We start from the raw sequence: 14604 nt of genomic DNA on the forward strand, positions 1-14604 counted from the left end.
GGTGTTGCATCACAAGGTATGCAGTGGACAAACACAGATTTGCTCACTGAGCCATGGATGGGCAACTGGAAGACTTCTACACCAGGTTCCTCTTGGCAGGCAACTGCATCCCTGTAATACCTGCGAGTTAGGGGGTGAGTCTGGGATGCCATGAGGGAGAGCCTGGGGATTCAACAGGAATTCGAGGAGAGGCACTTCATCTGTCTAACCTTTTCCAAGCAGAGACTCCTCACTAAGCTTATCACCAATGGCACCCTCAGCTTCTCAAAGTTCCACCAGGGCACTACCTGGACCAGACAGGCTTACAGCAATCACGATCTAATTCTAACCACATAAAGGGCTCCATGCTACCCCAACCACTCCTCCTGCCTGCTGATCCACCACCGGAACCCCACATCCTCCCCTGATTAGTCTCCCTAGAGCAGCAGTTCAGTTGCTGGGTGTAGCCTATACAGGTGGTGCTGCTAAAATCAGATCCCGGGACACCAGTTCTGAACCCTTCTTGGATGACCACAAGTGGCTTGAAAAGGGCCCTTCTCTGGCAACCCTGACCTGCTTGTGCAACAACACACCTGTTCAAGCAACAGCTGGGCCTGTGTTCAGGAACCTCAGTTTCTGTCATGATACAAAGATTCAGGTGAGGTCAATAATAGAGTGGGGTTGTGTGGGAGAGGGGGGGATGTAGAGGTAGGGGGGGATGTTGAGGGGGGGAGATAAATGAGAGGGGGAGGATCACGCAATGCCACCGACAGGTGTGGAGGGAGGTCCCAGTGGACACTAGTCCTAGGCCCTGCAGATACTGATGCACTCATTCGCTAGAGGGAAAACCATTGCAACCGTCTGTCTCACCGCTTGTTTAATTACTGACAAAAAGCAACACAGAGAATAGATCACAAAAAGAGGGAAAATGAAGAAAGATGGTTTCAGACACAGAATTGAATACATCTTGTTATATTTTGTGCCTTTGTTTCTTCTCCTACTTACTCCGATGAAAGCAACTACAATACAATTATATTTGGCCAAACAGAACAAAATCTTACAGTTTTGCAGTTTTTAGTTGGATCAAACCCCGTAATGATGCTTTGAAACAAAGGAAAAAATGTCTGAGAATCAAATTACCCCCCCAAAAAAGGAGTATGTATACCTCAATACTCCTTCATAAAATTCCATCCCACCATCTGCTTATAATTTCCCTCCTGCCATCTGTCCAAAATTCTCTTGACCCATTCGTTCTACACTTGACCTATTCCAGGTTTAGGGGCATAATATAGATTTGCCAAATCAGCCAATTGGCCAATTCCCATTGACATCCTTTGGAAATTGCACCCCAAAACAACCGGGTTGGCTGCTCCAGCAGATTTGGAGTAAGCCCCTGAGCTGGAGAAGCGGCTTACTGCAGTAGACAAGAGCTTTCATTTTTTCTATCATGGGCTCGCTTCCGTTCCCTCTCTGCTTGTTGCGCTGCCATTTCTTGTTCTTTCTTTTCCATTTCTCGCTTCATCTCCCGTTCATGTGCAAACTCCAGAACAAATTTCTTGCGTTCTGCCCTCTCACGCTGTGGATTCCTCCTCTCACGCATGCGGAATTCAACATTCTTCAAAACTTCATGACAGAACGTTAGGATTTCCTGGCTCCTTGCTCGGGTTCTTAGATGGTCACTTGAGGTGAAGTTTTCCAGCTGAAATATATGTTCAGTTCCCATATTCTTAAACTTTGCCTGGATACCAGTCAGGTCCCCCTGAGATTTATATGTGAGCACAACAATGGGATCAAGTCCTGCCAAATAAAATACTGTATGTATTAGTACTAAATCAGCATTTAATGGACGTAAGGAATCACAGAACTGTCACATCAACACATTGTAATTCTGATCTTTTTGACAAAATTTGTTCATCTGTAACTGTTAAAAAGTGTTCTCTTATGATGCGCATTGTGCCATGCACACTACTTTTAACAAGTTTGCTTTAATAAATACAGTACATAAAGTGTACTGGAAGCAATCCAGAATGTCTTCATAGATACTAGCAAGGTTACCATGTATCTAATGACTAGGATCTTAGATTAAATTGTAGTGCACATTGTGTATAATTATTCTTTTAAACTCATGCTGACCTAACAGGTTTCCTGTATTAGTCCTGGAGAAGTTTAGGTGTGTTGCATGTTGTGATGCTTTTTATTTGACCAACATGACAATTATTCATAGCTGTGATTTGTAAATATGCCTTAGATCTCAAGTCTCTTCAGATGTAAACTTAAGAATATCTATAATAAAACACACAAAACCCAGCAAGCTCTATTTGGGAACCCCTGAGCCCCCACAAAATATATATGTATATAAGTGTCAAAAAGGAGTGTGGGGCATATGTATACAACAAACGACAGAGAAGCCCAATGCTACATCCAATATGACAAAAATACACAGTAAAATACTTACTTACAACGCTTTGGCCAAATGGTTAAACTAAATTACCCTTTTTCAAGAGGCTATATAAGTATTTTACTGTGTATTTTTGTCATATTGAATATCTATAATACCCATTTGGAAAATACTTTTGAGGCCTTTGAAGTTTGGTTTATGAATATATGAAGACATACCAAATGAGTAAAGGAAATGATCATTATCACCTGTCAGCTTCCTGGCATTGTCAAGTAAATCCTTTATTACAGGAACTTCTTGTCTTGCAATCCCCGTCTTGACACTGCACAATAATGATAATAGTGTGAATCCCTCAGAAATCAGGGACTCTGTGTCTAAATGTACAGAATGGGGCCAGACCGTTCCCAGCTTGTGGTGAGACATTACAGGCATTGAGGAGCAGGAATTGTGTTACTATCTCCTGAGGACTTATACAGAGCAGCGAGGTCTCCTCTCTCTGTGAGGGACACTACTGAGGCTGTATGATGGGACCTCACAGGAACATAAGGAAGGACCCTAATAATACAGTTTATCTTGGCCTGGGAGAGGGGGGGGAATCATAATAAATGTATGCTAGTCTTTAGTATGTGTGCAGTAGGACAACCAATGGGTTGTTTTAAGACAACTATTTTTCGATTTCTTGTGGTTTTATGTGTTATGGGTTCATGAGTTGTGTGGCAATAAACCCATTAAGCAAAGCCCTGCTTACATTAAAATGCCAAGTAACATTTTACAGATACATTGTGCCCCCTGTTATTAGTCTATGTGCTACGGCAAAATTAATAAAAGGTATGGGCCTGGGAGAGGAGGGAAGGGGGGAAGGTATGGGGCTGGGGGGGGGGGCAGGGAGGTATGGCCTGGGAGAGGAGGGAAGGGGGGAAGGTATGGCCTGGGAGAGGGGGGAAGGGGGGAAGGTATGGACCTGGGAGAGGAGGGAAGGGGGGAAGGTATGGACCTGGGAGAGGAGGGAAGGGGGGGTAAGGTATGGCCTGGGAGAGGAGGGAAGGGGGGAAGGGGGAAGGTATGAGCCTGGGAGAGGAGGGAAGGGGGAAGGTATGGGCCTGGGAGAGGAGAGAAGGGGGGAAGGTATGGGCCTGGGAGAGAAGGGAAGGGGGGTAATGCATGGGCCTGGGAGAGGAGGGAAGGGGGGAAGGTATGGGCCTGGGAAAGGAGGGAAGGGGGGAAGGTATGGGCCTGGGAGAGGAGGTAAGGGGGGAAGGTATGGGCCTGGGAGAGGAGGTAAGGGGGGAAGGTATGGGCCTGGGAGAGGAGGGAAGGAGGGAAGGTATGGGCCTGGGAGAGGAGGGAAGGAGGGAAGGTATGGGCCTGGGAGAGGAGGGAAGGGGGGAAGGTATGGGCCTGGGAGAGGAGGGAAGGGGGGGTAAGGTATGGGCCTGGGAGAGGAGGGAAGGGGGGGTAAGGTATGGGCCTGGGAGAGGAGGGAAGGGGGTAATGTATGGGCCTGGGGGGAAGGTAGGTGCAGAGGAGTGTTAGGAGGTAAAGGACAAGGAGCCAGGGGGAGATTAGTTTGAGGATGGAGCCTGGAGTTGCAAGGAGGGGCTGCTAACTGCCCACAAAGGGGGGCCCTTCTGGGAGCCTGTCATGCCTGTATGCTCGCAGACCAAGCCAGACCCCAGAACTGAGGTGGGAACGGTATGATACCACACACCCACAGCAGTGGGAGCAAGCCCGGAGTGTGGTATAGCGTTGCTGGGCCTGTAGAGAGAGTTGTTAAGTTTATACTTGCAACGCTTGGGAGTGTCCTTAAGAATCATCGTGTCCGATAGCCAATGTTCAGGGGATCCAGAGAGTAGAGTCGTCGGTGAGCAAGCCAGGTCCTAGGTAGCCAGAGGTCCGCGAAGTCGTATGCGTAGCAGGGTTCAAGGGGTAACCAGAGAGCAGAGTAATCCAGGGAGAGCAGAGGTCAAAGCCAGGGAGATCCAAAATAACATAGGAGCAGGTATTCACAGGAGCACGAAGGGAGCACAGCATAGGACAGGTACACACAGGGAAACAGGAACTATGCAGAGCGAGGAAGAGGTGGACAGACAGGGATTATAAAGGGAGGTGCACCAATGGTAGAGAGGGGAGGAGTAGAGAGAGAAGTGGGAGAAGCTGGAGATAGGTCAGGAGAAGAAGAGGAGGAGACAGAAGGGGAAGTCCTGGGAATGACCTGATCAGCTTGGGAGGCGGAGACAGGGAAATCCTGATGAGGAGAGTCTGTGCGCGCGGCCCCTGTAAGCTGGGGATGCGCGCGCACAGACTGCAACACAGGTGCGGCCCGCACGGAGCAGGGAAAGGCAGCAGGAGGGGGACGGAGCCAGGCAGAGGGAATGCGCCCGCGCGATGGCCAGCAAGAGGAGAGACGATGCACGCACATCCCCCATGGGCAGAGGGGGCGCGCGCACCGGACGCGTCACCAAGCGCGCGGAACGCCGCGCCACAAGGACTGCAGGCGGAAGAGGCAATGGGATGGAAGGCACTACAGGGGAAGGTAAGGGAGCTACCACGGGGGAGCAGGGAGGATTATGGCAAGGACTGTGGGAGCACTTGGGTACGCGAGACCTGTGGGGAACGCGCTGTGGCAATGGGGAAGAGGTAGATAGTGAAGGAGAGGGGAGAGAAGGAGAAGAAGGGGAAGGAATCTCCTGAGTCGTCACAGAGCCTTGGTGGCATCATCGCATGGAGGGGTCTGCGGACACAGGTAGGACCTGGGGGAGGGACACACACACACACACACACACTAGAATCCTGTATAAGTAACTGCAGAGCCAGAAAGATTGAAACATTTTTCCCCACCTGTGCAGTTGCTTATATCAGCTAGGCCTTGCCCACCAGGAAGGGCCAGATTGGCTCTCCTAACCAGGCTATAATTAAGATAGCGTGTCAGATGTTTTTTCTTACTGACACATGGACTGGTATGGGGACCCGAGCTCACCAGGCTTGGGACAACAGTCCTGGCTCACCCCCCTTTTTGGCGCCTCTGCCAGGATGTGGGTATGATTAAATCTGGTGTTAACAGGGAGAGAGATGTAGGGTATGTTACACTCAATAAATTGAAATGAAATAATTCCCCTTTCTCAGAGAAGCAGATGTAGAGATGTCATAAGGAAAAGAGTGATGATTGGGAGATAAGACCTCTTGACACTGTCACAGAAGAAAGGCTTGGGGTTTAAAGATGTTTTTGAATCCATAAGGTATATTTACCTAAAAGGTTTGTACATGAAGTTGATTTCATGTTTTCTACTTCATGGCATCTTGAAGGATCTAAAATTATTCCCTGGCAATGTGTTGGACACACACGTTACATCTTAAAAATACAAGGTATTGTTTAAGGTCACTAACCCTGGCTTTGTTTTCTGTGTTTGTCTGGAAGTGAGGTTATATGGGACATTTTGTTATCTTCTGGTTTGTGTGTGTGTAATATTACCATTCCCCTGCACCGGTTGTGCTTTGATTGAAAATTAAATTTATTATTAAGATTTGGTGAGCGGTCTACCACAAGTTATGTTATCTAAGAGCGACCTGATCTGGGATTGTGAGGTGATTAAGCAGCCATAACCAAACACAACCTTTTATACTGTAGGAAGTTGTCAAACAGTGTACAGGCATACCCCGCTTTAAGTACACTCACTTTAAGTACACTCGCGAGTAAGTACATATCGCTCAGTAGTCAAACAGCAGCTCACGCATGCGCCTGTCAGCACGACCTGTACAGCAAAGATGAACTCCCTACCTGCACCGACGCTGTGCACAAGCGGGGAGACTATAGAGCCTGCTACAAATGCGTTATTTACATCAGTTATGCACGTATATGATGATTGCAGTACAGTATATGCATCGATAAGTGGGGAAAAGGCAGTGAAGGTAGTGCTTCACTTTAAGTACTTTTTCGCTTTACATACATGCTCCGGTCCCATTGCGTACGTTAATGCGGGGTATGCCTGTATACAGAAATAGCCACTCTGCCAAAACGCTACCTGCAAATGGATCCTGGGAGATTAGTCGGTTAACAGTCACATACACAAGTCATGTGCTCACACGTGTGATTAACAATGACCTGAATACATGAGAAAGATAATGGCGCTCTTTCCCCAGGGATGTTACAATGTTACTTTCAGTGCCTGAGACACAGTGAGAAGCCCAAAGTCACAAGGATCTGACACCGGGATTTATTGCGCTGGTCACCTACCTGTATACAAAAATAGGAACAACAAAATCAGAGTAATTTGCATCCATATCTCCTTCCACCAGTCTGTGCATAATACTTTGATATCCTGTGTCCCACACCACCTCCTGATCCAGGGGCAGCAAATTACCTGGGAAACAGGGTACAGGTTTTAGGAACAGAGAGAGGAGGGTGGGGCGGGGGACAGATTTAATTCTGTGGGATATCTGGGTTATGAGGACATACGGAGGCATATTCACCAATTAGAAGAAGCTACTGTATTCTTTCCATGTGCAATCGAGGGACAAAAAGTTCTGCTCCACATTTGTTACATTATATAATATTGTTATTTGCAAAAACATTTTTACGCAACAAACCAATGGATACTTGTCAGACTTGCAATATAACCAAGTCAAATGTGCTAATTAACCTCTTGTCTGACAGAGGAGAAGCTGCACGTTGCTTTAAGTTATATATGAATAATCTCTGGGTGGCTCAGTGTGACTGTCTCAGATCCGCACTTACCGAGCTGAGCAAAGATCTCTCCCGTCTCATAACTGTTCATCGTAGCGCATCCGCGGTTATCAACCACAGTGATGGTGTCAGTGAGGGGATATGTGATTCTTCTGGTGGTCTTTCCTCCATCTGAATGTCCTGCATCTGCATAGATCCTAAACTCTCCTTCCTCCAGGACGTACTTACAGGAGTTGATGAAAGAGGACTTCCCATGTCCCAAATACCCAAACAGCTGCAGGAGGACCCGGTTATAGCCCTGGTTTCCAAAAGTACAGTTATCAAGGCTGAAATTAATGGTGTATTCTTTCAGTTGATCTATATCCATGGCTGTTTTCTTCGACAGACCTGCTCTTCTGAGTTCCAGACAATCACTGACTGCAGAACAGAACTATTCCTTATATAGAGTTACACTGAAAGTGAAACTGGAAAGAGAAAAGTCAGCCAGATGTATTGAGAAAAAATTACTTCAGCATCTTCTGAATGCCCCATAATAAAAGGTTTGTGTGCGAGGACGACACTGGCATTTTATTGTACTGCACATTAACCCTTTGAGGGATTATGATTTAACACAAGTCTTGTTTGCTTTTCCTTGTTACTATGATTCTTGCTCCATGCCGTGAGATGCATGTAACACACACACACACACACACACACACACACACACACACACACACACACACACACACACACTGTTTGTCTCTCCATTAATCTGTCTGGTTTGTCTCTGCTTATAACAATAACATGTTCTTGTATAGCGCTGCTAGTTTTATGCAGCGCTTTACAGAGACATTTTGCAGGCACAGGTCCCTTCCCTGTGGAGCTTACAATCTATGTTTTTGGTGCCTGAGGCACAGGGAGATAAAGTGACTTGCCCAAGATCACAAGGAGCTTACACCGGGAATTGAACCAGGTTACACTGCTTCACATTTAGTGCCAGTCAGTGTCTTTACTCACTGAGCCACTCCTCTTTTCTGGCTGAATCTGTTGCTTTGTCTAAAAGAAAATGCCATTTACTGTATATTTTTGCGTAATTTAAACATCTCGGATTATGTATTTTGCACAAAAAATAACTTGGCCCCATTCCTACACTGATACAGAGACTCAATTTGATCTCAGTTCACTGACCTCTAGAAGGAATGAAGTGGATAAACACTCATGGAATGTGTTTGTCTATAGTATAACTTGGAGCCAACGTGAACTTTCACCAAAGAATTGAATGATGTACCGAAGGTCCTAACCAGCTCTTGTTGTTGGGGTAGGGGTCTTACCATCTAAACACAATGACTTTTATTGCTTTTTATGTTTAGCAGTTGCCAGACACAACAGTTACTGTTCAGTTCATTAAGTTCACAAAAAAAATGCAGAAAAATAAAACTTCAACCCCATAAATGTCCAACATCCATGCTCGTCACCTAAGTTTCCACATATCTGGTCTATAAAAATAAAAAAAATTACATATATATTCTGGGAAAGATTATTCCTTAAACTTTGTTTCTCTATTTTTTAGGTGAGAGGAATTCAGCAGTGTGGGCATCATAGTTTTTCTGCTGTAGACTCACAGAGACAGACACACAGAGACAGACACACAGAGACAGACACACAGAGACAGACACACAGAGACAGACACACAGAGACAGACACCTTTTCTTGCCAGGGGCTCAGTGGTTTTGCCTGTATTGATTAAGGGTTATTCTTGGACTTCAGCTGTTTTTGCATATCAGCTGTTGTCCCAGACAGAATACTGGTAACTCTTAGTCACTCAGGCCCAGCTGCTCAGCTCTCAGCCTTTGGATATGAGCCCAGTAATTGCCAGTAACATGTGCACTGTAGTGTACGATTACTTGTTAACCCCTTCATCACCAGTAATACACAGACTGCATGTGTGTGTCTAGATTCTCAGGCTTCATACTGTATATAATGGATAATGACTTACATTTGGTCAACACAACATGATACATGACCTGTTAGCAGCTTTTGGAAACGCTGTGCCATATATATCACATTTATTTAAAAAAAATAAACACTCAACAGGTCAGTGGGCGATGTGTCAATCTCCCCCATACTCCTGCTCCGTGTACCAGTTCCTTCTAAATAGAATGATATGTTGGGGGGGGGGGGACAGAGGTTATTATATAACTACTATGAAGTGTTGAACACGCACACACACGCACACACGCACACACGCACACACGCACACACGCACACACGCACACACGCACACACGCACACTTTATTCATCCCAGCAGATGCAAATCTTTAGTGAAATATGAAACAAAAACCCTGCTCAACTGAGCGCTGATTAGACGTCAGTATTTCCCTCTCTAATGTTGGCCAACTTACAGTACAGGCATACCCTGGTTTAAGGACACTCACTTTAATTACACTCGCATGTGCCTGTCAGCACGTCCTGAACAGCAATACCAGCTCCCTACCTGTACCGAAGCATCGATAAGTGGGAAAAAAGGTAGTGCTTCACTTTAAGTACATTTTCTCTTTACATAAATTCTCTGGACCCATTGCGTACATTAATGCGGGGTATACCTGTATCAGCTTTCCAGAAAACAAAAATGCACAGCCTTCAAAATAGGATACAGAATTCTAGTAAGCACAAGAATCCAGGATTTTTGTTACCTTGCAGGTGGCAGGAAATCCCCATACAGCTGCTGGCAGCAGGTCCAGGCTCTAGGAGCAAGAGAGGCAGTAGGCAAACTGCTTTAAGAACTTGCTTCCTCAATTAGGAGGGCAGGTGAGGGGAATTAGAACAACTGTGAACTCTGGTCTGGATTTCCCATCCACCAACTTCAGCAATTGTGAAACTCTGGGATGTATCACATTTACACTGTGGCTGCACTTTCCGATCTAAATAGAACAGATAGCTGCCTAATATACTGGGACTCTGTCACATATCCCCCCCAACCCCCCTCCAGCTCAGACCTATTGGGATGAGCGACCATGGATATACACCATAGTGTCCCATCTGAAATATTTGAGCTAACTCCCCAAAATTAAACGTTCACCTGAAGCAAAAGTGAAATGTGAACCTTTTCCTAAGACTTTCTTTTGACCCTATGCAGCAATTACTGACTATAAGTTTCATCTTAATAAACCAGGGCTGAGCAAACTTTTTATGCCGAGCCCTCCTTTTCATCCATGATATTTCTCGGGTCCCCCTGCCTGATGTAATCAAAAAAATCACATGAAAAAAAACCTTTAGTTAATGGAATACAATGTAAATACGTTTAAATACTTATTTCAACAGCTCGCGCTTGCAAAATTAGGCTGTGTCCACACTGCCGCTGAGAGCGGTGACATCACCAACTCTCCAAGCATGAGTGTGTGTGCATTGACTGCTGCTGAGCGTGCTTGAAAGTCAATTTTGTTTGTCTCCCAAATCGCCAAGCTTTGGAGACCATACGCCCCCCCCAGTTTGCGCACCGCTGCATCTAATCACAACACAATCACAACACAGACACAGCACACACACAATCACAACATACACTCAATCACAACACACACAAGACACATACAACACAAAATCATAAGTCACAGACTTTCACCTCGGGAGGAAGTACTACTGTAAGCCTGCTCCAGTCCCCCATGATGCTGAAAACTGGGATGGGTAACACAGGAGGAGGAGGGGATGTCTGTGTGCAGGGAAGGAAAGCCCCGCCCCCGCAGCAAGGTCCCACCCCTCTGCAAGACACAGAGCAGAGAAGCAGCCTCAACACGGAGCTTCTGGCAACCCATGCACAGCTCTGCCTGCCCCCAGGATTCCCCACACGCAGACCGCGCCCCCCCTAAATAATATTGTGCCCCCCAGTTTGTGCACCACCGTAATAGACTATTTTTTGCAAACACATTTTGTTGCCTTTTAATAGAGAACCATTTCCAAAAATACTTTTATAGCAACATCATTTCTTCCCTTTACCCCTGGATATCATAAATATTATCTTTATAAACTTATGAAATCGGCCAGTTTCTATCACCCCCTGGGGGTATTTGTTTTTCTCCCAAACACGCACCTTTTTTTTTCTACTCAAACACAAAAGGTGCCATCAACTTTTTATACTTTGTAACCTACCTATATTTTCATACAGTAACATACAATCTTGCAATATTGTTAAGGGAAGTTAACCCTGTATACTAACTTGTAGCCTACCTACATTTTCAGAGTGTCACGCCTGTATGCCCACAGACCTGGCAAGACCCCAATACTGAGGTGGGAACGGTATTACCACACACCCACAGCAGTGGGGGCAAGCCCGGAGTGTGGTATGGCGTTGCTGGGCCTGTAGAAAGAGAGTGGTTATACTTGCAACGTCCTTGAAGGGTTAACGTCAGAATGGTCGTCCCGTGCGCCAAAGTCCAGGGGTACAGAAAGCAGAGTAGTGAAAGTTCGTAAGCCAAGTCCAAGGGTTCCAGAGGTCAACAAGGTAGAGTTCGTAGCAAGGTTCACGGGGTACAAAGAGCAGGGTAGTCCAGGACTAGCAGGGGTCAGAGCCAGGGAAATCCAAAGATATACAGGAGCAGGTACAGGCTGGAACACAGAGGGAGCAAAGCATAGGACTGTACACACAGGGATAACAGGAACTATGCAGAGCGATGATAGAGAGGACAGATAGGGATTATAAAGGAAGGTATACCAATGGGAGAGAGGGAGGGAGCAGAGAGAGAAGTGGGAGACAACAGGGATAGGTCAGGAGGAGAGGAGGAGGAGACAGAGGGGTCAGACAGAGAGATAGCCTGCAGGGAATGGGAGGAGGAGTCAGGAGACTGACAGGCCTTAGAAGAGGAGGGTGTGCGCGCGCCCTCTGAAAGCTGGGAGTGCGCGCGCACAGGCTGCATCACGAGACGCGCGGAGCGCCGCGCCGTGGGCACACCAGTGGAGGGAAACGGAGGGACAGAGGAGATCGCCACTGGAGGTGAGGGAATGGCAGTGGGCACTGAGGGAGTCTGGGAGCGGGGAGCATTGCCGCAGGAGCTCTGGGACCGCGCGGGTGCGCACGACTTGCGCTGAGGCAACGAGGCAGCATGAGAGGTAGATGGAGCGGGACTGGAGTGGGTCAGCGCAGGGAGATTAGCAAGGGAAGGGACAGAGAGGGTGAAAGAAGGGGAAGGAATCCCCTGAACTGTCACAGTATCCCCCCCTTGAGGATCGATCTCTGAGCGATCCAACCAAGGCTTTTGCGGGAACTTTTGGTGGAATTGTTGGAGTAATCTTGGGGCATGGATATGAAGGTGCTGGTACCCACGAACGTTCTTCCGGACCATAGCCCTTCCAGTGGACCAGGAACTGGAGTTTGTTTTTTGACCAGCGGGAATCAATAAGAGATTGGACTTCGTACTACTGTTGTCCTAGGGTGGAGACTGGGTTGGGTTTCCGAGAGGGAACAGAAAAATGGGGACTTTGAATGAAGGGTTTAAGGAGGGAGGTGTGAAACACGGAAGGAATCCTCATGGTGGGAGGTAGGTCAAGACGATAAGTGACTGGGTTAATTTTCTCTAAAATCTTGAATGGGCACAGGAATCTCAGAGATAGTTTAGGTGATGGCGTCTTAAGCCTGATATTCCTTGATGATAACCACACCCTGTCACCAGGTTTGAAAGAAGGCCCAGGTTGACGATGACGATTTGCCTTGGTCTTTTGTTTGGCAACTGCAGATTGTAGGGTTTTGAGGATTTTTTTCCAAGATTCCTGTAGAGTAGTAACATGAGAGTCGGCCGCAGGAAAGCCTGAAGGAGAAGAAGAGAGTGGAAGACTACTGGGGTGGAAACCGAAGTTAATAAAAAAGGGAGATTTTTGGGTAGACTCGTTTTTGAGAGAATTGATAGCAAATTCGGCCCATGGCAAAAGATCCACCCAGTTGTCCTGTGAGTCAGATATGAAGCATCTTAGATATTGTTCTAGAGTTTGATTCATCCTTTCGGTTTGACCATTGGTTTGAGGATGGTATCTTGAGGAGAACAAGAGAGAGATTCCGAGTCTCTGGGAAAATGCCCGCCAGAATTTAGAGATAAATTGCGATCCACGGTCAGAGCCAATAGAGATGGGAACGCCATGTACAGTAATCTGAAGATTTCTTTGGAAAAAACATCAGCCAGAGTAGCAGAGTTAGGAAGACCCTTGAGGGGAATAAAGTGTGAATGTTTAGAGAATCTGTCTACTACGACCAGAATGGTGTTCATTCCTTTGGAATTGGGCAATTCGACAATGAAATCCATCGAGATATGCTTCCAGGGTTGTTCCGGGATAGGAAGAGGTAGAAGAAGTCCCGACGGTTTGTGATGGATTGTTTTACTCTGGGCACATACAGGACAGGCACTGGTAAAGTCGAGAATATCTTTGTTCATCTTTGGCCACCAAAATGTCCGTTTAATGAGATCTGCTGTCCTTTTGAAGCCTGGATGACCGGCTGCTCCAGAAGAGTAACCCCAAAGTAAAATTTTATGGCGAAAGCGTGGAGCTGCGTATAAGCGCCCTTCTGGTACCCTGAACCTGCTGGGAATGTGAGCTTGAGCTTTGTTGATTTCGTCCAACACATCGAAGTTGTTAGCGGAAATTATACATTTGGCAGGAAGAATAGATTCCGTGGTTTCATTAGCTTCGGTTTCCGTGGCGAACTGACGAGAGAGAGGGTCGGCTTTGACATTTTTGGTAACAGGAATGTATGAAATGGTATAGTTGAAGTGGGAAAAGAAGAGAGACCACCAACCTTGGCGGGGTCCCAGAAGTCGGGCCCGCTCGAGATACAGCAAATTTTTGTGGTCCGTGAGGATAGCAACTGGTTCCTTAGTACCCTCCAAAAGGTGCCTCCATTCTTAGAGAGCCAGTTTTATGGCCAAAAGTTCACGATTACCAACATCATAATTCCTTTCGGCAGATGAAAATTTCCGTGAAAAAAACCCACAGGAGTGGAGTTTCTCTTGGGGGGAAGTGCTCTGGGAAAGAACTGCGCCAGCTCCCACGTCCGAGGCGTCGACCTCCAAAGTGAAGGGGAGGGAGGTGTCTGGATGGCGTAAGATGGGTGCGGAAACAAAAGCTTTCTTGAGTACCTCAAAAGCAAGAATAGCCTCTGGGGACCAGGAAGTGGTATTGGCGCCCTTCTTGGTCAATGCGGTGATGGGAAGAGCAATACACTGGTGACACACTTTATTCGAGCTCGGCTAGTCCCACGAATTCGGGTATACCCGGGTGTATTGAGGTTTGTGACTGTTTTCTGCCCGAGTGCATTGAGGTATTTTCAGGCAGGGATTGAAGCATTTTATTCCCGCTGGCTGCAATACTGCACAGTATATATATATACTGCATTACAATTCATGAATTTATGCCATCTGGTAGACACGCGAAGCATTTCAGCCTATTAAATCCTAATCATTATCATTTAACAGATCAGCCGCCCATCAGCCAGGCATGAACCCAGGCTGGGAAGGCAAACGCAACGGGGCTTGTCAGAGGTGAGGAGCGGCGCATTCCAGGTATCTGCCAGGTACATACTGGGTATTT

At 46.7% G+C, this 14604-nt stretch overlaps 1 protein-coding gene across 2 annotated transcripts; it reads right to left on the reverse strand.

Moving 5' to 3' along the window:
- Positions 1 to 841: 841 nt before the first annotated feature.
- Positions 842 to 10740, reverse strand: LOC142463029 (uncharacterized). 2 transcript variants are annotated; one of them, XM_075565238.1, is made up of 5 exons: positions 10658 to 10740; positions 7110 to 7522; positions 6609 to 6735; positions 2626 to 2699; positions 842 to 1776 (listed from the first exon to the last, which is right to left on the reverse strand). In XM_075565238.1, the coding sequence occupies exons 2-5, from the start codon at positions 7423 to 7425 to the stop codon at positions 1391 to 1393; spliced, it is 903 nt and encodes a 300-aa protein (XP_075421353.1). In that variant the 5' UTR covers positions 7426 to 7522; positions 10658 to 10740; the 3' UTR covers positions 842 to 1390. The 2 variants fall into 2 exon arrangements, with proteins under 2 accessions (XP_075421353.1, XP_075421352.1); XM_075565237.1 differs by lacking the exon at positions 10658 to 10740 and adding an exon at positions 9732 to 9889.
- Positions 10741 to 14604: the final 3864 nt, after the last annotated feature.

This window comes from Ascaphus truei, chromosome 11, assembly GCF_040206685.1.
Source record: "Ascaphus truei isolate aAscTru1 chromosome 11, aAscTru1.hap1, whole genome shotgun sequence".
NCBI classification, from domain to species: domain Eukaryota; kingdom Metazoa; phylum Chordata; class Amphibia; order Anura; family Ascaphidae; genus Ascaphus; species Ascaphus truei.